The sequence below is a fragment of the Squalius cephalus genome, assembly GCF_949319135.1.
Source record: "Squalius cephalus genome assembly, chromosome: 17".
In the NCBI taxonomy this organism is placed as follows: Eukaryota; Metazoa; Chordata; class Actinopteri; order Cypriniformes; family Leuciscidae; genus Squalius; species Squalius cephalus.
The window spans coordinates 9,202,850-9,227,866 of record NC_137138.1 but is presented as its reverse complement, the minus strand read 5'-3'; the positions used below and the strand labels follow the sequence as shown (position 1 = coordinate 9,227,866).

The window sequence follows — 25,017 nt, the reverse complement described above, 5'->3', positions numbered from 1 at the left end:
CAAATCATCTTGCCTTTTCTCATCTTCACTTCATGCAAATTAGGATATCTGTATTATCATCCCCATCGCATGAGCGCGCCGCAGTCTATCCTCCTGAGCAGGTACCTTTGCAATTTGGTGGATCAAAGCACCTTTCGATTTATTTATTTCTTTTTTTTTTGCTGGAGAGAGAGTGAAGGGCAGTCTCAAGCACCTGAGACGCAGGAGAGATGCAGACAGGCTGGGCGGATTGTTTCTGACATCTAATATAACCCTGCCAGAGCCCAGCACACATTTAATGTGATGACCGCTTCTGCAAGAAGAAATGGGGGGAAAAAGAGAGAAAGTGGTGATAAACCTAATCTTGACAAAGCATTTCTGTTCCCACGCTGATAATAAACCCGAACGTGAATTAGCCTTCTGTGCTCTTGCCCGAAACGTAGTAGAGAGTAAAAATCAGAACTAGCCTAGTGTTTAACACAAAGGAAAGGAATGAAAGGAAAGGAAAAGGTAATGAAAAGGAAGAAAGGGCAGAAAGAGGAGCAAAGTAAATGGAAAATGAAAGGTAATGGAAATGACAGAAAAAAAGAAAACCTGTACAGAAAAGGGAAAGAAATGACAGGGAAAGGAAAAGTGCTAAGCTTCTGACAACTCTTTCAGTCTTTGTTTTAAAAGCATTAATAGTTTGCAAGAACGTGAAGAGGCTGTGAAAGCCGACTAATGAGTAGATGAGTTTACTTGTCCGACATGATGACATCTAATGTTCCCAACAATCTCTGTAGTCCCATTTAGCCACTTACTGTATTAGCAACCACACTTTACAAGACGAGTAAAAGCTTTTTTTTTTAAAAAAGAAAAAAAAAAAGAGAGTATTACTGATGTTTTATATTGTAGAATAAAATGTGAAAATATCTTGAGCTTGTGTTCACCACAGACCCGATTTCAAGCATTTTACCAAAAATACATTCAAAAAACCCATTGACCTCAGGATGATGGAACCGGAAGTGCTAAAATGCTAACCCAGGTTTGGCCTACAAAAATACGTCATGTCTGCAGCAATCTATACGCCATAGTTTGTTCAGTGTGAGATCTGCACGCTCATGAATCACTTCGTTATAACCAACTAAGTACAACATTTTAGGGAAAGGAAAAGGACAGAACAGGAAGTGGGGAAGGAAGGAAGGAAGGAAGGAAGGAAGGAAGGAAGGAAGGAAGGAAGGAAGGAAGGAAGGAAGGAAGGAAGGAAGGAAGGAAGGAGGGAAGGATGGATGGATGGATGGATGGATGGATGGATGGATGGATGGATGGAAGGAAGGTGAAAGAAAATTAGGAAATGGAAAGAAAAGAAAAAGGACAGAACAGGAAGGGGAGAAGGAAAAAGGCTGGAAGATGAAATTAAACAAAATGAAAAGGGCAAAAAATAGGAAAAAGGAGGGGATATGAAAAGGAAAACAACAGGACAAGAAAAGGAAAAGGAAACGCGACATGACAGCAAATGAAAAGGAATTAAATTAAACTAAAAAAAGATTGCAAGGTAAATATAAAGGACAGGAAAAGGAAAAGGCCAAAACAGGAAGAAAATAATGGAGGATAGAAAGAAAGGGAAAGGATAGATTAATGAAAAGGAAAAAAGAAAAGGATAGGAAAAGGAAAAGGACAGAACAGGAGGGACAGAAAAAAGGAAGTCTGGAAGACGAAAAGAAATAGGAAATGAAAAGGTCAGGAAATTGAGAGAAAAAGGGACCAAAATAAATAATAATGAATATATATAAAAAATAATAAATAGAAGGTAGTATAAAGGACAGGAAAAGTAAGGACAAGAAGGGAAGGAAAGAAAGGTAATGAAAAGGAAGAAAAAAATGGATAAGAAAATAAAAAAGGGGGAAGGGGGAAAGGGGACATGGCGGGAAAAAAGGCATTTCTGCAGAAAGTGTTGAAGGCCTTTTTGAAGCGGATATATAAATATGCCATTGACAATAAGAGGACACCAGCTGTCATTCACACAGACGGCTGAAACATTTTAGCATTACCTCTGTGGGAATCACGAAGTGCATGTAAGCAAGCTTTATGAAATCCCCTCAGGATGATATGAGTTTATCTACTCTGGCAGTACCAAACCATATTCCTACTTTAAGCCAAATGCCCAAAACAGCTTGACTTCTCTGTGCCTTCTCACCACCTCAAGACTACTCCTTCAAAAGCCGCTACACCCCCCGTTCCCCACACGACCAACCAAAAAGTTCCCCTTCTTTGTGAGCTCGGCGTAAATCAATGTACTGCAAACACAAACAGGCCTTATCATGCTCTGACAGATGCGCTGTAATCAATGTAGAACAAGAAGTGACATTTTTGTTTTCGCCTTCATTTGCGTCTCTACCCGCTGTCTTAGCGCAGCGCCACTGGCCTGCAGTGTGTGAGACGATGTTTATTCACAGGTGCTGTCGTCATCGGGCTGTGACAATCCGTTAAACCAAACAGGCTGATCCCCTGATTCTGCTTGCTGAATATATGTGTGTGTGTGTGTGTGTGTGTAAGTAGACTCTTTTTTCAAAGTTTGGATGTCTGTTTGTGAATGTCTGAGAGAGAAAATGGAAGGTGGTAAGCTGGTGTCCAAGCTTATCAACCAGCTGTTTTTTACATTTTTAACTTTCTTTAGTATGTAATGTTGGACATGAAAAAGGTCTAGTTACAAAGCACAATTTCACTAAGAAGGTAGTTATTGTCTAAATCAGTAAACACGGGTTCTGAACTCCACCCTGATTTTAGTCTCAGGGTTACATTTAGTCTCGAACATGTCACAATATTCCTCATTTAAATAATTCCCAAGGTATAAGTAAAAAAAAAGAATAAAAAGGCAGAGGCCTGTGTTACTAGTGTATTATGCCATTCACGAAACGCACTTGAAGTGGTTGACCAATCACAACGCACTGGTCCAGCGACCAATCAGAGCACATTTCAGAAAGAGGGGCTTCGTAGAGACAGGAACTAAACTGAGCGTTACTGACAGACTGGAAAGAAAGGTGCTGCAATAATGTAAAATGTGTTTTTCGAGCATGAAAACCTATTCGACCCCAAAAACAAATCAAGAATTTAAAAAGGGAATGAAAAAAAATATATAATAGAGGATGTCTTGTTTAATTTTAAGTTTGAAATCAAATTGAGCCGTGCAGTACACTGTAAAAAAATAAAAAATAAAACTTTTTTTTAAGTAATTTCAACTTAAATTACATTAAACTAACTTGAAAAATGAGTTGAATAAAAAAGTTATATAACTTTTATTTCCAAAAACATGTTGTCATAACGTATTGGTCATATACTTTTTTACAGTGTACATATAAATATGTGCTAAAACCCGTTCTTAACTTATCCCAAGTTATTACAGTAAGTCTACAATGATGATTCATACTGGTGTTTGTGTACTCATGCACACTATGTGTGTGCGGATAAATACATGGACAATATCTCCGTAAGGAAGCCCATATCAGCGTGTCTGCTTTTGCCCTGATGCCTAGTGACTCAGTGCATCTCTAGAAGAGAAGGTCATGGCACTCACACTGCCACCGACTGACTGACCACAGGTCAGAGTTACTCATATTCTGAATATCCAGCGCTGGCTCAGACTCTCCAGCTTAGAAAACACTTTAGCGAAGGCAGAATGCGTCACAGCGGCGTGGCGATGGCGAAGGCTGTCCCAATTCTTCGAATGCGGTCTACTAATGCGTCCTTCGTTTCACTGGGCTTTGAAGGTGTGGCCTTTGAAGTCTGCAGCCTGTGAATTGGGACACAGCTTATGTGTGGGAGTGGGAACTGGGAATTGAATAAGAATTAATTGTGTCTGAACCATTTACAGTATTTTCACATTGTTTTAGCATCTGATTCTACTGCCTGAATTATGCAAATAATGACACTGCGTTAACTAGTACAGGCAAATAGCTTGGAGTTGTGGTGAATAAGGCATCTATTATAAGACTAATTTACACAGAAATAATCCACAATGACTGGATGCACCAATTTTAAAATTCTGACTGAGACCAAGAAGCTGAGAATTATTTATCAAGTAATGGCCAATAACAAATAAATGGCACACTGTAAAAAAAACTGTAGTTTTACGGACTTTTACTGTTTTATTTGACAGATTTTTCATGTATTTTTGAAATGTGGTAAAAATTACAGAAATAGACTGCAAATGTACATTTCCTGTGTAAAATGACATGAAAAACATGTAAATGTCATGTAAATTTCTGTAATTTTACAATTACAGGATTTTTTTTACATTAAAATACTATTTTGTCTAACTAAAAATAAATACAAATTCAGTGGTTTAAATGTCACAAGTGAATTTAGGCATCAAAATATTATAATGCGGTTTTAAAAAGAGATATTAATTTTGATAAAGATCACATTTAACAGTGTTATTTATTTTTTTCACGCAGTGTTCTTACTGTTAACTAAAACAAACTATTGTTTTCGGTAATTGAAATAAAAGCTAAAGTGAAATAAAATATAAATATAAGGAATAAACTTTAAAAACTTAAATGAAAATTTGAAATGCTGCCTTGAAAACTAACTGGAAAAATAATAAGTTTAAGCAGAAGTACATAATTAAACATAATAAATTACTTAAATGTAAAGTGAAAACTATCAAACTAAAAGCTAATTCAAAATATTAATAAATACTATAATATTTTTATAAAACATGTCTACAAAACACTTTTAAAGATGACAGCATTGTGCTCATTTTCTCTTATATCGGTGTTATTTTTATAACCAAATATAAAAATAGGGAAAAGTTAGCACAATTAAGTATCCAAAACAAATCAGCGCTATAATATTAGCCATTAACCGATACTAAAAGATTGTGAATCCCTATAATTGCCTGCTTAAAAGCTCGAGGCACAGCACTATTTCATCACACTCGTTTTCATCAGATTCATTAAACTGGATCGTGAGTAAAATGCATGTTTTTGTGCTGAAACACACTGTTTGCAGGTGTGTGTGCACTAGCACCCCGCCTGCACATACAACCAGTCGATGCACCGTGAATTCCTTTATATATCAGACACAAAGTCTCCTCAGAGACATATGGTCAAGCTAAAAGCTGCCTGTAGGGTACTGTCTTATAGCGTCCCACAGCCTGAAGACATCAGCTCTTAAATTCTCAAGGCCTCTGTCTAAGACTTCCCGTCGAGACGCTAAGTAGCCGTGGGTCTAGCCGTGTCCCCGCTGCAGATGCAGTGGAGCGAGAGACGGGGAGGTTTTGGAACATTAGCCTAATTGCTTGGTGCTTGAATTGTCCTAGTCATTCAAAGCCATTTCACCCGCACCGATGAAAGATTACGCGGTCTACCATCAGAATATGGTTTCTGTGCTGCATAATAATATAGCCTGTTAGTCTAACAGTTTCTTAATGAATCTCACTTCACACTAAGGTGAAAGTCAATTCATAGAGAGACAATAGATAAAAAAGCCTGTATAGGAATAGTGCATGTATTGATTAATCATGAACAGGAGAGCTGTTATAAATATGCAAGTCAGTCAATGTAACAGTTTAAAATAGATTGTTCTCGGATGGATATTGACTGTCTTGGAAGGCTATCGTTTCCTGTGACGGTATGGAGTGGGTAGCCTGTGTCGGTACAGAATGCATGCATAATTGAATTTATGTGTAACCAGAGACAGGTGAAAGGGAGCAGGTGTTGGGATTAGACATTCCTGCTCTGATGTCATCAGCTGAGTTGGCAGACAGGAAGTGTTGTCACCACCTGCCCACAGCCAATGACCCAGCACAATTTTCTGTGCGTGCGAATGTGTTTACACAGGGTTTATCTAAATGGCTCATCATTAAATCATGCATGAATTAAAAAACATCATTTCACCGAACGCCTACACGGAGGGACATTTTATTGCTCAGAGGCTGCTCTTTCATAGCTCAGGTAAATGTTCTCAGTGTTGTTTCATTTAATAATTTTATTCCCTAAAACTCATATTTAAAAGTTTTTTCCTGTGAAAACAAATTCTTCATGCCTTAAAATAGCTTGAATGTAACTCTACACCCTTGCCACATTTAGTATTCGCGGTTCTATGAATATGCAAATTAGCCCCGCCTCCACTCACTCACACCATCTCAGATATCCACACTTTGACGTGATTGGTTAGAAGGTAGTTTGTGACGTCAGAAACACCAGCGATTTCAAACCGCGTTTTTGAGACTATCTTTGGTTCACGGCATTTATAAGGAGAAAATACACATTTACACATGGTTTGTCTTAAAGCATATTAAAAACACCACATAGACATATAAACAACATTAAAAACTTGATTTTCACCACAGGGTGAGTACTAATTCCTTGGGGGACATAAAAAAGAAACAATTGAGATAATAATAGCCATGATAATTTGGCTTTGGAAGAATTTGATGAGAAATGTCAGCATTGAAATCTCTGACTTTTGATTGCAAATCTGAGAACATGAACATTTCTAGTTCACAAGCTACTCTAAATGATATTTACAACCCTTCAAAAGTTCAAAAGGATTGGTAAGGTTTTTAAAGGGGTGGTTAATTATGATTTCACTTTTCTAACTTTAGTTAGTGTGTAATGTTGCTGTTTGAACATAACAACATATATATATATATATATATATATATATATATATATATATATATATATATATATATATATATACACATATATACATACATACACACACACACACACACACACACACACACACACATATACATATCTATCTATCTATCTATCTATATATACATATATACATATATATATTCCTGTTTCTGTTTTGTGACATTGTGAATATAAAACTAACATTGTGATTGATTAAAAAAAAAAAAAAATTCACACCATTTCAGATCTAAATATTGAGATTCATTTTAAATATAAAGGTACAAGTCTCGACTACTTGCTCCTTTTTTTTTATACTAAAAACTCTTTCTCTCTTTCTCTCTCTCTCTCACAGTACAAGCAAGTGGAGCAGTACATGTCCTTCCACAAGCTGCCAGCTGACATGCGGCAGAAAATCCACGATTACTATGAACATCGCTACCAGGGCAAGATCTTCGACGAGGACAGCATCCTTAACGAGCTCAACGACCCACTCAAAGAGGTTAGACACCAAGAGGTCACAGTAGTGCTGACCCAGGGTCAGAGCCAATGCAGCTGCGGGTACATCTGAACCTAAGCATCTCACAAAATAAGTGCTGATCTAGGATTATCTCCCTGTCTGGACGCATAATCCTTTTCATTCGGATATAAAAGGAAACATCTTATCTTAGTTTTTGGATACCACAGGTCTTTCAAATTATTTCAATGCCACATAAAGTTCTTTAAGCCTAGTAACCGCTTCTGGCAGATTAACTCATCAGTCATTAGTAGTTTATATTAGGTTGACTGATGTTGTAGGTCATCCAGATATCCTACTGTATGCATACCGAAAATGGGAATTTCTAAAAAATTACCCAGAATGCAACAGTCATGTCATCATGATTTAGCAGACAGAATGAGTGTCTTTTATGACACAGCAAAGTGAGAGATAACACTGACGGCTTCATCCCCAAAACACCTCAACTCTGTGGCAGCACCTCCCTCCCTCCCTCCCTCCTCCATCTCTCTCTTTCTTTCCCTCAGTTGGTCAGGGCTGCTATTTTTACATGCACCGCCTTGTGACAAACCAGCTTTAAATAGATAAAGTCTCCAGCTTGTCTCCCTAGTGGAGGTAAAGGGTTGGACGTGGCTATCAAACTCATTATTCCTCCTGTGTGATTGCGGTCAGAACCTTTTCCTGACGCTTTTCCGACTACGCCACGATTTAAAGCACAGTGCAAATTTATCCTTCACACATAAGCCACAGCAAACAAACACTTCCTTCACCAACGGCAGCATGGAGACGAGAAAGACTGAACATTATGTGCATCAGGCTTTCAGCTATTGGCTGAAGAGAGCTTGACACTGACTGTACAGGTTCCATACAATAAGATCACTGCAATGCAGTGGGAAGAGAGACTATAGAGGCTTGTGATCGTCGCAGAGGGGTGCTGAGCAAAAAAATAAATAAATAATAATTCAAGCTTTGAAATATGTATTTTAAAAAGATATTTTGCTCTTATATATTGCCCACCCCTACTAAATAATATATTAAATATGCACAATATGATTCTATGATTTTGCTGACAATATACAATTAAGCAACTTTTAGTTTAACATAATTTCAGATATAATTAATGAGATGCATATTAAATATTGTCAGAAGGCCAAAACATTAAAATAAATAACCAAAACACAAAAAAGGTCATAAATGCATTCAACTTTTAAAAACTTTACACCATCTTAGATATAAATATTAAGATGCATTTCAAATATTGTAAGAAAGCAAAACACTAAGATAAAATAAAAAATTAATACTTTTTTTGTTTAGATTTTAACTTTCTGGGTTTCCAAAAAAATAAAATAAAGTAAAATTGTGTCTTTCTGTTTTGTCCCATTAGAACTTGTGAATATAAAATTAAGCAACACTGTGATAAAAAAAAATAATAATAAAAAAATATTTCAGATATAAATATTGAGATACATTTTAAATATTGTCAGAAAGCAAAATAATAAATAAATAATAATAATAATAATAATAAATAATAATAATAATATGAGATAAAGCAAAAAAAAAATTTTTTTTTGTTTATAATACAACTTTCTGGGTCATTTTACAAAAAAGAAGTCATAAATGCATTTTTATTATTTTATTTTAGTATATATATATATATATATATATATATATATATATATATATATATATATATATATATATATATATATATATATATATATATATATAGTCAACTGTCTTGTTTCTGTTTTGTCCCACAGGAAATTGTGCATATAAAAATATCCTTTCAGATATAAATATTGAGATACATTTAGACTATATATAAAAAAGCAAAAACATAAGATAGTAAATAAATAAATAAAGTAAGTTTTGGTTATATTACACCTTTTCGTGATGTTTTACAAAAAAAATAAAATTTCTTGTATGCTTTTTTCCACCTTTTGATGTCTGTTGATTGTGTTGTGTTTTCTTTCTGTTTCGCTCTATAGGAAATTGTGAACTTCAACTGTCGTAAGTTGGTGGCCACTATGCCCCTGTTTGCAAACGCAGACCCTAACTTTGTGACGGGAATGCTGAGTAAACTAAAGTTTGAGGTCTTCCAGCCCAACGATTACATTATTCGAGAGGGAACCGTAGGTAAAAAGATGTACTTCATACAGCATGGAGTGGCCAGCGTCATTACCAAATTCAACAAAGAGCTGAAACTCACCGACGGATCCTACTTTGGAGGTCAGTTGAAAACCCACAAACAGATGGCACAAACTTGTAAACAACTTACAGTCTTGCTGAACTCCACACAAGGTGCTGAATAAGCTACACAAGTCAAAGACATCCGTCTGGTGCATGTTTACAAAAATCATTGCAAACAGCCACAGGGTTTAGGACAAAACTGCAGCACAACCAAATAAAAATACTAACCTTAACACTTATGCATACAATGCAAATTCATCTTGTACTGATGGACCAAAGTAAAACGCACAAGAGATGTAGAAACCACAAGCTTCTAAATACAGTTTTATAATTCAGAGATTATGTCACAAATGACCTTGATGTCACATGTTCTTCAGTGTTACCTAAGCTGTACGAGTGTGGGAACAAAAATTGAAATGAAATAATTTTTCCTCACGATTCATGAAGGTTGTGCCTGCTCTACCATGGGTACACTGTGATGCCAGCCACCTGCTCCAGTTGAAAACCATCTGCTACGGGTATTTTGGCCCATAGCAGGAATGCTGCTGGCATATGCGTGTGTGTGTGTGTGTGTGTACACGGGGCCGTACGTGTGTCAAAGCTGCTGGCGGTGTCAGAAAATCTCTTCCTCCTCACTGCTTTCTGATAGAAACCTCATACACATTGACCTTGGTCCTAAATTGAACGGAGATCGTTCAAAAACGTGCAGGACAACCCAACTTACACAATTATTAATGAGTGGCATTAAGTCAAACTGCGTCCAGTGTAGTTGTCGACCAGCGTGGGTTTTTCAGTGACCAATGCTGATACAGAACTCTGAAAATAAAGCTGATATGCTGTGAGATACATAGTAATACAATATATTGACTAATTAAAAATTGCTAAAATAAAATACTGCCTTTAATATTATATAATAAAATAATTGTATTTATTATTATTATTATTATTATATTAATAATAATTATTAGTAATAATACATACAAATGGAAATAAATAAAAACGAGTATGTATGTATGTATTATTATTAATGAATAATAATAATAATAATAAATACTATTTATTATTATTATTGCAATACATATAATAACAGATTGTTGTATTATTATTTAAAAATAAATAAATATAATAAATAAATTAATACACATTATTATCGTTTTTTTATTCAATAATAATAACAAAATAAAATGTAATAATACTACTACTACTACTAATAATAATAATAATATAAATAAACATTTGTATCTATTATTAATATTAATATGTATTATTATGAATTAATACAAATAAAAAATGTTTAATATTATTAAAATAAAAGCAAAATGATAATAAAAATAATAAACACAAATTGTTATTATTATTATTGTATTATATTGTATATATTTTTCATTTATTATTAATAATAATAAATTATTTCTTATAAATAATAAGAAATAAAATGTAATAATATAAACGTTTGTATCATTGTATTGCAATATTTATAATATTATAAAAACAAATGGAACAATAAATACAAATTATTATCATTATTATTATGATTAATTACAGTATTATTATTATTACATTATTAGTGTCATCACTAAAATAAAAACTGTCCAGGTGAAAGAATAGCAGGTATTTGATTTAATAAAGGCAAAATCTTGGTACTGATTTTGTTTTTTTTAAAGACATGCAGTGGACACACAAGCATCCGTGTGTGTAAAGTGAAGTTCTGGCAGTGTGCCGTGAGGTGAGGGCCAGTTAAGGTGAGGCGTTTGATCATGATAAATCAGGCAAAACCCATTTGTTAGCTCACAACTGGGATACATGCCAAACCGACGGACATCCGAAGCTCTGAGGTCAAGCGTCATTTCCATTTGCAGGGGCAAGTTGATTGGATGCTCTTTCGTGAGGGTGAGGGTGAGAGAGACACCTTCACACATTTGCTAGCTTAGGCGCTAACTTGTTCAAGCACTCATCCTCTCTTGGCAGTCAGCCACAGACGTGCATAGTAAGACAATTAATCCCAAATTTCATTACATTTCATCATTTTGTAGCTTTAGAACTCTCTTCATCTATCTTGACTTTTCGGTCGCTGTTATCGGGCTGTGAAAATGTACATTACTTTGACATTTGAGGCTATAAGCAACCAATTAGAAATAGAATAGCAAGTGCAAAGTACTTTTGCCACCATCACCTTTATACTGCACCACATGATGCCAGAGAGATGGCACATTTCCATTAAAATACTCCGACGCCTTGTTCCCACTCCCAGCTGGAGAGTGTTGTTAGCACGTCCCGCAGGCTACACAGACCTTTTTCCACAGCATTTTTTCCTGTTCAGGACAAAATAGCTAAAAATCTGTCATTTTGAAGCACGGCATGAACAGTCCTACATTTACAGCAAATATATTCAAGGAATCAGTATAGTCATATGTTATTTACTCCAGCTCTAGCTGACAGAAATTGCATATAAACGTATACCAACCCATGCATGTCTTAAGTTGAAAGACGGGGCCATTTGCAGATCTTCTCTAAGCACTGAAGACTCCCCCCCCCCCCCCCCCCCCCTCGGGGAAGATTAAGCCAAATTGTGTACAAGATTACACTGTCATTGATGACTCAGGTTCTAAGGTTCATTAAAAATCTCTCTGTGAGAGACTGTGTGCACTGTATTAAATGAAAACAAGCTTACTTCTAGATGATAGATTTTGTCTGTATAATAATATAAATAACAATAGTTTATTTATTTATTGTAATAATAGTAAATAATATATATATATATTCTATAAATACTATAATATTAATAAATTAGAAATATTATCATTATTACTATGCAAACATAATGATAATATTATATTTGATTTTGATTGTTTGTATAATAAAAATAACAATATTTTATGCTTTGTTTATGGATTTACTGTTTGAATATAATATTTGATTAATACATATATTCATAAATACTATAAAATTAATATAGGCTATATCAATTTCTATTATTATTATTATTATTATTATGCAAACAAATATATTATTATTATGTTTGCTTTTGTTTATGTGTATGTATAATGAAATAAATAACAATAGTTTATTTATTGTTTGTACAATAATAATAATAATGATAATAGTGATTAATAAATAAATAAATATATACTATAAAATATATGCTATATATTCATAAATATGTATTATTATAATTGTTAGTGTTTTTGGTTATTGTTATTATTATTATACAAACAAATTATTATTATTGTTATTATTATGTTTGATTGTTTGTTTGTTTAATACAATGCGGCCATGCGCATATTACTTTCGCATTCAAATTAGCGATTTAAAAGTAAGGTGCAAAAGAGGAGGAAACTCCAAAACTCTGTTGGGGAAATTTCCTCACCGGCACATCCCTAAGCTAAATGCTAAATTCATTCGCCACATGACCTACACATGAAAAGTGTTGCAGATACCATCAGGTAAAGGTTATAGAGTCTCTAAAGTGTATAAAAAGCACTGCCCACCACATATTGCACTGAATACATCATGTGAATTCACACCCTCATGCTATGTTTATATGCTAACCTTTTCTTTTATTCAAGGTTAGCTCTTCTGCTAATCCAAGTAGCCTTGCTCAGCTGGCTCCCTTGTCCAGCTAGTGACCTCCATTATATAAAATATGTAATATGTTTAATGAATCTATTTCCCACAGAGATCTGCCTTTTGACGAAAGGTCGTCGTACAGCTAGCGTCCGCGCTGACACCTACTGCAGACTTTTCTCGCTGTCTGTGGACCATTTCAACGAAGTCTTGGAGGAATATCCCATGATGCGCCGCGCTTTCGAAACCGTGGCTATCGACCGCTTGGACCGCATCGGTAAGACCGGAAACCCAACCCTCGCCTCCTCTTCTAGCTTAATGCCTGAACCTTGTGTGTGTTTGTTGCGCGTTTGTCCTGTCCTTCATCGCACCTCAATCATCTACCATTGTGTTGCATGACGTGTACTGTATATGCTCCCTTATTTTCTCTTTTTTTTCCTTTGTCCAAATGTCTCGTATGGATTATATAGTCATAAACCGTTAAAACTAATAGCAACTAAATGTAATTTGCTAGCCTTAACTGAGTGGTCTGTCGGTAAGAGACAGTGCATGTAACCGTCCTGCCCGGGGCTGGACGCCCTGCTGGTTTTGGTTCAATGTCATCCCCAAATGGACGCATGGAGGGTGGACGGAGGCAAACCCTCACCAGCATGAGCCTCCGTTCCACTCCCCCACCCCGCACACCTGGGTATGAGCACCACCCCGCCCCCTCCCTTGACCCTGGTAGCAGCAGAGCGCCCCCTAGAGGGGGTTTGAGCTGGTGCACTAAAGGGCAAGGGCTTGAATAATTAACTATCAATTAGGACCAGTTCTTCACATGTTAGTGTAGTCCCTGCCCATTTAAAGTGCTTACTTTATTCTATTTATTTACTTATTTTTTTCCTCAAAACACAGAAATGTTTTTAAAAAATAATAATTCAATTTATGGTAAGTTCACATACTTTATAATAAGGATCATTTTTTTTAACATTAGTTTATGCATTGGGCATCATAAACTAACACTGAACAGTGCAGTATTTATTAATTTTGGCTAATGGTAATTTCTACATACCAATACATTTTTAGCATTTAAAGTTGCATAAATTAACATTAAAGTAATTTGAATGAACATTAATGAACAATTGTATATTTATAAATGAACATTAATTAGTTGATAAATACTAGGGGGGAAAAATGTTGTTCATGATACCCAATGCATTAACCAATGTTAATGAAATGAGCTTTATTGTAAAGCGTTACCCGACTTATTTGAGCAGTTCACAAAACATATTGTTCCAAAGCAGCGAATGTTTATTTTCCAAATGTGTTCTTTTTTTTTTGGAAGTTAATTTGTGCATGAATCACGTCAACATTCATTAAATGACAACATTAACATCTAAAATATCACATTTAAAGAAAATCAGCAAAACCTTACACCCACCTCATTTTTCACTACAACACGTTTATTACTGAATGTTTTTCTCCATAAAAACATCATAAAAGTAGTTTTGCTACAATAGTCTCAGATTATATATAGTTAATGTACTTTTTTTTTAAGACCAGTTGGCTTGATGTACTTTAACATTTCCCCACTAAACACAAATCATTATCACTCACACTTACAGTACTTCATAGAAATACTGAAAAGAAGGATCTTTCTTTCAACCAGTTTCAAAGGAACAATGGAAAATTCAAAAAAGGGATTTTATTCAAGCTGTCTTAAGACAACGCCAGGTTCTGTAACGCTGCATATTTTAGTCTTTGTCTCATTGTTGAGATACAGGCCACCGTCCATCATCAATTTGAATTGTGTGGAATTCAAATGTGAGCTAATGCATTCTGAACATTCGCAGAACATCAGTTTGATGTTTTGCACCATTCAGCGGGTTTGGTATATGACCTTTTTTGGGCTTTTCAATTGAATTCTCTGTCACTAGAGTTTAAATAGGGTCTTGAGCATGAGCCTTGTTACTTTTCACCCAACATCTTCATGAATCTTTTACTCAATAACAATGTTTTACTAGTTTGTGACAGACCAGATTTGAAGTGAAGCACAAATGCATCTTAAATTCAGTGGTCACATCCAAGTATAGCTCTAAAAATACATATTACAACAATTCTTTTAATAAGGGGTTGATCTGATTATTGAATACACCAGTATTAAAATGTCTTGTTTCTTTCTTTGTGCATCTTTTGATTTCGCAGTTCATAAGATAAAACCAGAAGATAATTTAAGATGTGACCTGAAAACTCAAAGTAAATGTTTCTCCTTTAAGCATATGAAATGGTTATGACGTATACCAATATAGCATGAAGCCCAGCATAATTTCAAAACTTGAGTGCATGAAACAAAATTAAACATAATATCCCCTTTTTAAGTTCCATTATATGGTTATCGATCAATTTTAGCACCTGCTTGCCTGCATCCAGAAAATCCTCTTAAAAAACAGAGTTAATTTTAGATATAGGTTCTAGTGTTATTTTATTTAGTTCAGTTGTTTTAATTTTTATGTTTATTTACTAAATTCTGGCATGATGCGATTGACCTGCCTTGCACTAAAAGTTGGATTGGATTGGTTTGGATCAATATGCCCACACTATTGTGACATGCACGTCACATCTAATCAATAACAGATAAGAATTGATGTGATCAGGCCGATCAAATCAAATTGAAATTAATTAAACGAACCCCCAATTCGACAGCATGCATTACACTGTCCGAATTCCAAACTAGGATTCTATCTGCACCCATCTCTGTTTGTGGCATTGACGTTTTCACCCTTTAAACGTCAGTCATAACTCGAGATGACCGGTGTAAACGAAGCCAAGACGTGCATTTGTCCTTTCATGTGGAGAACGGGCTTGTACCATATTGTCACTGCAAGTTGCCAGCACTTTTGATTTGACATTAGTCTAACTAAAACAAGGGGTCTTGTCTCATACAAGGGAAAAATACGGACCGTGACATGATTGGTGCTCCATGTACTGTTTTTTGGACTGCAAATGCTTGTCTCGTCCTAAGCAAAAGAATTTGACAAAAAAAGAAATCAACCAGATATGACATGTTGTACAATTGATGTATCTATCTTTATTTAAAAATTATTTGACCAGGAGCCCCTCTTGAGATGAGCTCATCTCGTTTTCAAGAGTGTCCTGGCCGACCAGTAGGCAGCAGGTAAATTCCTCATGACGATCCAGATTTTCCCCCCTCACGTCTGAAATGATCCACAGGCTTAAGGCAGCCAGCATGTGTTCAGTGCACCAGTGGACCTCAAAACCAAGGTTAAATCAAACGAATAAAAAGCCATTGTAAGTAAAAAACAATTGGTTGCATGTTACTGTTAAAGTCAAGGCAAGTACTTTTTATAGTCTGTTCCCTGTCATGTTTGGGCACTTATCATATCTGTCTTTTTAATAACCAATGCATGCATACTATTTGATCAGTTGAAGAAATTCCAAAAAGTGTGCTTCACTTAAGGTTTTCACTTCAAGAAAATAACCGTAATGATAACAGCGCTGCTGCTTGTTGTGATGATGTTGCTAAACACAAAAATGCTTCATGCTGTTGTTAGTTATTATTTGTCTGTACCTTTAATAGTGGTGGGAAAGATACCTTCAAATTGTAGTTTGCTAAGCAAATTTAAAGTAGTTCATTTAAAAAGTCAAGTCACTTGAAATATTTAGTTCTAAAAAGCAGCTAACTACATAAAGATACTTAAAGGGGTATCTTTTAATAAAGGGGTAAACTATTAATTTTACACTACACTACTCGAAAAAACACCTTATATATGTTTTTTATTTAGGTGTTTTTTCGAGTAATGTAGTGTAAATATTAATAGTCACCTGCTTTTTGTGCTCTTATTCTGTCACATATACATATATATGAAGAGTTCAGATGCAAAAGCCTCTAAGTGCCATCTGAAATTTTCTTCTAGATGACAATATATGTAGGTAATATTACCTACATATACTTCTAAATGACAATATATGTAGGTAATAGGTAATATGCATTGCCATTTAAGTGAAATCATTGAACTTAAATTAACAAACTTGATAAAAATGATCATACTAGAAGAAAATTTCAGATGGCACTTAGAGGCTTTTGCATCTGAACTCTTCATATACAGACACATATGATTAGCAACATACAAAAAAAATTTGAAAAAAAAACAAAGAAAAAGTAAAAATGATCGTGTTAATGAAAAAGCCACACTATTATGAAAAATAGATGAACTGATGAAGATGTTACGCTACTGATAAATGTAAAAGATTAGTAGTGTCATCACTACTTTTACGGATCTTTCAAACACAGAGCTCCCACACTTTTTAGACCAATGAATTTCCATGACTTTCAGCTATTTGTGATTACTAGATAAGGATTTATTTATTCATTTATTTTCACTGTTTTGCACCCAAAAAGAGACGAATTAATATTTTAGAGCTGGTCTAACCTATTTATATTTCCAGGTTGACTTTAGCAGCCTCCATTTAAAAGACTCCATATACCTAAACTCAGATAACAGTCATATAAAGTCTTTTTTTTTCTGTTAGCAACAGAAGCTAAAACAGGCAGCTTTGTCCCGGGACTATTTATATCTGTGGTCCAAACGTCACGGCAGCCACCTGGCAAAGTGCTTGAGCTCAATGGTCTGCCACGTTCACGGCTCACTGTGTTCCACTCATTAATTAGAGAATGGGAGGCAGACTTCAGGTTATTAGGCATCTTTACTGACACAGATAGAGAGAAATGAAGCCCAATATCGCCATTCAGCCCCACAAGCGTGCGGCAGAGGGCTAATGTGTCTCAACGGAGGCCGTCAAGCTTAGAGGTGAAACGGAATGTTCCGTTCTACTGAATGTCTGAGAACATTCAATGGGAATTTGTGTTTCTCCGTACAAGCCCCATGTAATAGGTTTTGTTCTTAAAGAGACTGTGGGTTACTGTGAAATCAATGTTAAGGAAATGTTCAGAATGTCTTTTTATCAGTATTTCTTGCTCACAATCAAATGTTGTGACACTCAAATTATATTTTTTGCCAAAACTCTCCACAGGAAAGAGAGATCTCAATTATGAGACTGAAACTAAGTACTGATCTAAAAATGTCTCAAACTGTGCTTAGATTTGCAAAAATACCAAAGTCTGCCAACAAATTATTACAATATGAACTAAATATCTGTGACAGATAAGTATTCATAGGTATTTGTGCGTAACGTTCACATACATTTTGGTCCAGTTGAATATACAGTAAAACATACAATATAGACATATTGATAGCATCTGAAGCATAACGCTATTAGGCATGCATGCACAGCTCAAGAAACATAATAATGTACATTTTATGATTACCGGTATATTGAAATGCATTTTCCTAATTTCACAAATTATCAATAGTAGATTGTGGCTACATTTTCAAATTTTCAGATTTTGTTATGTAATGCAATGGCATTCATACATTTTTAAATGTGACTTAAGTGTCTAAATACTTTCTGGATCACTGAATGCCACATTCTTAGGTTTAGGATAACATAAGATTATATAATTTCCCGCAGAAGTCCCTGCAGATTTGGTTGATGGCAAGACCTGGTCAATAAAACATGGCATACCAAATGAAAGTTCCTGCAAGGGTGTCAGAGAACATGTACGACTTAAACATATCCAGCGGAACACATTTGAACATCTCTAAAACATGTTAAACCCCTTAGAGGTCATGATTGATCTGGAAGGACCTTGTCTAGATCCCCTTCTCTGGCCTTTATAGTCCTGTGAATAACATGTTTTTGATCAACTCCTCATTCACAGAATTCATTATGCCTCCAAACTTCTTTTCAGACATCACGTAAGTCTGTAGACATGCAGTGCGTGTTTATTTAGAAGTAGACCATAGACTCTTCAATGTTCATCTGGATTTATTTCACTGTGGCTGCCAGTAGATTACATCATGGCCTTTGCCTTCTGAGATTGAATGCACAAAGGTCATTTTTTCAGGGTGGTTTGCAAACATCAGGGACAGTCAGTCACTGTTTTTTCCCCATGCCAAAATACATCACAGGTCTGACTGCCTCTTTACAAAACTCACCCAGCCATGTTTACAGCTGTCGGACTAGTCAATATGCACTGTGAACAAGGAAATTGTGTATATTTGGATATGCAAGGACACGACAGGCCTGTAAAACCTAAAAGACGTCTCCAGGGAGGTTTTCACGTTATTCATGTCCCCTGAATAAGTGTTCCTGTCCAGACCAGACATGTTCATCCTCAGGAGCCCCTTTCTTTTCCAGTGACATAATATATCTCTCATTTTCTGCTTCCGCTAACAACAAATGACAGTGCTGAAACTCTTCATTATTGGTTATTGATTGCTTCCCCCTATGGGAACGGTCTCAAATATAAATGTACATATTACAGCAAGTTATTAGTAGACGGTATTTAAATTCCTTCATCCTGACAGTTACTGTTTCGTGCTACAACATTATGTTCTTAATAGCAAGTCGTATTGTTCTTACTTTAGTTTAAACCATCATCCATCTGCTGATGGCTTATGTCCACATACTTTTGGCTAAGTAGTGTACATCTCTAAAAGAAAAGTATTATTTTGATATTGCATTAAAGCTACTGTGCCTACTTTAAGCCTTAAAGTCTTTTTCCCATTTATTTTTTATATGGGTTTAAAAAAAAAAAAAAAACCTCAAACATAACCTTCAATAAAGACTTAAGACAATATGCAAACCAAACCAAAATAATGTACTGTAACCAGAGCCGGACAGTAACGGAGTACATTTACTTGAGTACAGTACTTAAGTACAATTTTGAGGGATCTGTACTTTACTCGAGTATCATTTTTGGGGAGTAACTCATGACTTTACTCAAGTACATTTGAGAGGCAAATATTGTACTCTTTACTCCGCTAAATTTCTATCCATAATCGTGAGTACCCGTTACTTCTTCTAAAAAAAAAGGAAAAAAAAAAGGAAAAAAGAAAAATCTCGGAAACCCTCAATTTGTTGTTTCCCTCTCAAACGTGATTGGATTGTGCAGGCGCCACTGATTGGGACAGCCTATCAGCAATCACCTTCAGCTTTCCGCCAAAGTCAACTCCATGGTCAGATTTAGACAAGAGACGAAACCATGGACGAAACAATGGATGAAGACGCAGCAGATCCATCCCGGGAATGTACCAACCCGTGGCCCCACCTATCCAGACTATTTACATTTTCTGAACAAGTTAATGATAGTTTTCGCTTCAAGTGTTTGCTGTGTTTACCAATGTAAGCACTGTGGCAGTAGTAATGCAATATTTAGAAAATGTACTCTTGTACTCTTGATAATCAAGTACTTTTAAAAACAAGTACTTCAGTACTTTTACTTAAGTAGACATCTGACTGTAATACTTTTACTTGTACTTGAGTAAAATTTAGCTAGGTGTATCTGTACTTTTACTCAAGTAATGAAGCTGTGTACTCTGTCCGCCTCTGACTGTAACAACATATTTAATGTACTACAATCCCATTATTTAAGCAGTACGAATTAAAGGGTTAGTTCACCCAAAAATAAAAATACTTTCATGTTGTTCCAAACTTGTAAGGAACACAAAGATATTTTTAAAAAATCTGAGAGATTCCAAATTTTCTGAAGAGACCCGATGACTTTATATGATGAACATCTTGAATTTATGAACAACTTTTATTCACATATAAACATTCATCAACTCTCACATCAGTTGTGGTAAACGGAAGCTCAAGCTTGTTTGCTTGATGTGCGAGAACCAATGAGATTCACTCTCGTGTTACGCAGCACGTTTGAGCTTCTGTAAGAACCAATGAGATTCACTCTCGTGTTATGCAGTACGTTTGAGCTTCTGTAAGAACCAATGAGATTCATTCTCGTGTTACGCAGCACGTTTGAGCTTCTGTAAGAACCAATGAGATTCATTCTCGTGTTACGCAGCACGTTTGAGCTTCTGTAAGAACCAATGAAATTCATTCTCGTGTTACGCAGCACGTTTGAGCTTCTGTAAGAACCAATGAGATTCATTCTTGTGTTATGCAGCGCGTTTGAGCTTCTGTAAGAACCAATGAGATTCATTCTCGTGTTATGCAGCACGTTTGAGCTTCTGTAAGAACCAATCAGATTCATTCTCGTGTTATGCAGCACGTTTGAGCTTCTGTAAGAACCAATCAGATTCATTCTCGTGTTATGCAGCACGTTTGAGCTTCTGCAAGAACCAATGAGATTCATTCTCGTGTTATGCAGCACGTTTGAGCTTCCGCAAGAACCAATGAGGTTTGTTCTCGCGCATCAAGCAGGTTTGGTTGAGCTTATTTATGTCCACTGATCGATGTTTATATGTGAATACAAGCCTAAATTCAATCTGTTCAATCTGGGTGCTAGTAACATTGACTGGCATTATATGTGGAACTTTTGCAAAGTTTGACGAATATTATTTATGATGCAACACATATGCAAAATTTTACTCGTTGCAAAACTGTTAGCAACTGCCCCCATAAACAAGCATTTTAGAAAAGAATTCCAAACACAAAATAGTATAATATTCATTCATTAATGATTAAATTCTGTATATAACAATTCTGCTCAGACAGCTTGATAGTAAAATTTGATATGTCCCACAGCAGCTGGGTCATGAAACTGTACTTTCTTTTTGAATGGTAAAAGCATCCCTCCTGCCTGGTTCACTCTTACAGCTATGGATGAGAGATTGATAGCTTATTGCTTTATGCCTTCTGCTCATAAGAGTCTTACTCAGTCATTTTATGTAACAATAGAGCTCTGCTCAGCTATTGTGTACAAAAAGGCAGGAATAGAAGAGGTTCATGGAAAGATCGATACATCCCTCATTTATGATAGCAGCAAAATAGTGACTAACAGAACTGAATAAATCTAAATCCATTCCGCACAGTGGAGTAAAGTTAAATTCATATTTGGAAACTCTAATAACATTGCACCGTATCTAATCTCACCTTCTAGCATTCTTTACGAACATTAGCTGACCAATCAGTTGATTCTTCTTATTGCTGGCTCCAACTTTATAGAACATGACATCGATATCACAGTAACCCACAAATAGACGACAACTAATTGCACTGATCAGTGATTCTACTTATATTTTGATGCATCATTTGTAGGCCATGGATGACTAAAAATAATAATCATAATAAAAACATCTGTATAAATAAAATTCTAAATAATGAACTTTTTAATTGCGCTAAATCAATTTTATTTTACTGTTACATTTAACCAATTTTCAACTTTTTTAATTTATTTCTCAGTTTGAATAAGTATTTTATTGATTGTTTTCTTCAAGTGACACTCTAGTCATCCACTGTAGATCACTAGCACGGTTAACTAACTTAGCCTAGCTTTCAGGGTAGACAGCTAATAAAATTTAGCAACTATTTAATAGAAGAGACAATAATAGCCATGAACTCAACAACAACTAAGTTTATACACATTAATATAAAAAAGACTTATAGGACCATTGGCTGCTGAAGTAAAGGTTATTTTATTCATGTCCTAATTTTACTATAAACTTTGTGTCTGTCAGTTTAAGTAGTAGATACCCTGCTGGAAAACAAACAGCTTAGACATACCTACTCAATCTCATCTCCTAGACTGGCCAAACTTGTCCACAATTAAAGTTTTGCTGGTTGTGGTCTCTAAAGCTAAGTTCTCAAAACCTCTCTAAAACAAGACCGGCCTGACCAGACTAGGAGTACATACCTTTTACGTAAGCTCTAAAAATGACTCGAGGCTTGATTTTCAGCAGGGTAACGAAACATATTTTTCGAGTATCTGTGGTGTGCTTGGAGATTGTGATGTTTTAGTCTTTGAAATCTGTGTAGTTGCCAAACCATTAAACCAATAGCGAAAAACAAATGTGAATTGAGATTCAATGCATAAGCACCTCAGAAGTTGAATCCAACATCAGTCCTACTTCAAATCTCTACTTAGGAGTGACTAGCCTCCCCTTTCTACATTTGTGAGACCTTTGTGCTTCTCCTCTAACTGTTCAACACTCTTTGTTACTCTATTTGGTCTAGTTGTTATCTGCTCAGCCTAAACTAAAGATTGACTATCTTTCGGTTTCACCCTCAACAGGGAAGAAGAACTCACTCCTGCTCCAGAAATTTCAGAAGGATCTGAACGCTGGCGTCTTCAACACTCAGGAGAACGAGCTGCTGAAGCAGATCATCCGGCAGGACCGAGAGATGGTGATGATGGTGGATCGGAAGCAATCGGTCACGGGGATGAACTCCACGCCGATGTCTGGAAACTCCATCATTAACTCTCCCGCTCAGCCACCGTTCACTACAGCGACTGCTATTCTTGGGAACAACCAATTACAGCAGCAGGCCGCCCCACTAAGCTACAGCACCTCTGCCACAATAACCCCATCAGGCCGTGTGCCGCCCTCACAGGGCGTCACGTTTTCAGCGCCAAGCGCTTCTTACGGTAACTTGAGCACCTCTTCCCAGAATCCCCCTACGCCCTTGCAGCAACCGGCAGGGGCGATCATGTCCCCTTGTTCGTTCACCACATCCATCTGCAGTCCCCCGGTGCAGACCCCTATAGCTAGCCGAACATTCCAGTACGGATCGCCGACGGCCTCCCAACTGTCCCTTGTACAGCAAGCCTTACCCCAGCAGTCCTCGCCCGCCTCCATACCACAACAACCGGCGCAACAACAGCCGCAGCAATCGCAAGGGGCGTCCCCTCAGAGGAGCGATGTCCACAAGAGCACGCAGGCGCTCCAGTCAGGCAGCCTGAGCAAGGACATACGCCACCTCTCTGCCTCACAGCCGTCACTGCCCCACGAGGCCTCATTGGCTGCCCGAGCACACCCCACATCAGGCGAACCACTGGCTTCCATTCAGCCACCCATGGGATCCACGGCAGGCGTCCAGGCCCCAGGCTCCGTGCTGCAAAGCGGCATCCGCACCAACGTCCCACAGAGGGTTGCCCTTTTCCGGCAGATGTCATCGGGTGCCATACCGCCGGTGCGCATGGCGCCTTCTAGTGCCCAGCACAGGGATTCCACGGGCTCCAGGAGAGAGTCGGCAGTCTTAAGCAGTACAGAGACGGAACAAGACAAGATGCGGTTCGCATCGAATTTATGATCCCATTTTACTTTTTTCACATTCATTTTTTTTAAAAGAGATTTTGATTGATTTTTATGGAGAGACAAAAAAATGGGGAAAAGACTTGTATTTTTTTTCTCCAACTTCCTCTGAAAAAAAATAACCTCATAGCTATCCTGTACAGAATTTCCTTGTACTATATTTTAGAAACACTTCCCCTTCAACTTAAGAATGTATATTATACAAATATATATGTGCAAATCCAACTAGAATATTTGGCATTGTCCATATGGGAAAAAAAACCTAAACTCTAGTATAAACGCAAGTCTTCCTCTCTAACATATGTGACTATAACGTGTCTGAAGATGTTCTTTTCTGTTGACGTTTTCCTTACAGTTCAGATTTTTTCGTTTTTGGTTACGGGAATGCAATGATGTTTTTGAATGTGTTTTTTGTTGAATTTTTGTTCTCGACAAGAAGATGACAAAACAAGTCCAGCATTCAGCAGCTTTTGGCATCACTGTGGAAAATGTTTGCGCAAATCGAACCTGGGAAATACTGAAAAGTTTTAAAAGCACATCTACAAACTTTTACCGGCTGGAAAAACAAAACAAGATAATATCAGAAAATGCTCGGCGCACCACATCAAGGTGTAGTTTCGACATCTGCAATACTTCGTGTTGTGCAGTAATTGCATTGCGTTTCAAGGCAGCCTTTGTGCATTAAAGGGAATAAATGTATTTTTTCTGTTTTTTTTTTATTTAAATTCAGTTTAATTTATTATTACGAAGGATGTGTGGTCAAATCGGATGGTTTTTATTTTCTATATCTGATTTCAGAACGAGACAGACATTATGAAATGTCACTTAAAGACTGTACATTTACAATATTTATAAAACTAAAGATTATCACCATTATGCAATAGACTGTGATATGAAGATTACCTATATGTGTGTTGTACATAGTTTTGTAGAACTAGTATTTACAAAAGTAATGTGTGGTGCATTTCTCAAACATGGCAATGTCTTATCTCTGTCAGCCGCCTGGGTAATGTCTATATATGCATATATAAATATATATATATATATACAT

At 36.2% G+C, this 25,017-nt stretch overlaps 1 protein-coding gene across 1 annotated transcript in view; it reads left to right on the top strand.

The window, feature by feature from the left end:
- The window catches only part of hcn1 (hyperpolarization activated cyclic nucleotide-gated potassium channel 1), a 99,538-nt gene extending 74,728 nt beyond the window's left edge, over positions 1 to 24,810 (top strand). Inside the window, exons 5-8 of the mRNA XM_079898207.1 lie at positions 6,958 to 7,104; positions 9,087 to 9,327; positions 12,965 to 13,129; positions 22,946 to 24,810. Coding sequence (XP_079754333.1) covers positions 6,958 to 7,104; positions 9,087 to 9,327; positions 12,965 to 13,129; positions 22,946 to 23,964 — 1,572 coding nt within the window. The 3' untranslated portion in view covers positions 23,965 to 24,810. The remainder of the gene's footprint in view (positions 1 to 6,957; positions 7,105 to 9,086; positions 9,328 to 12,964; positions 13,130 to 22,945) is intronic.
- The last annotated feature ends 207 nt before the right edge of the window (positions 24,811 to 25,017 follow it).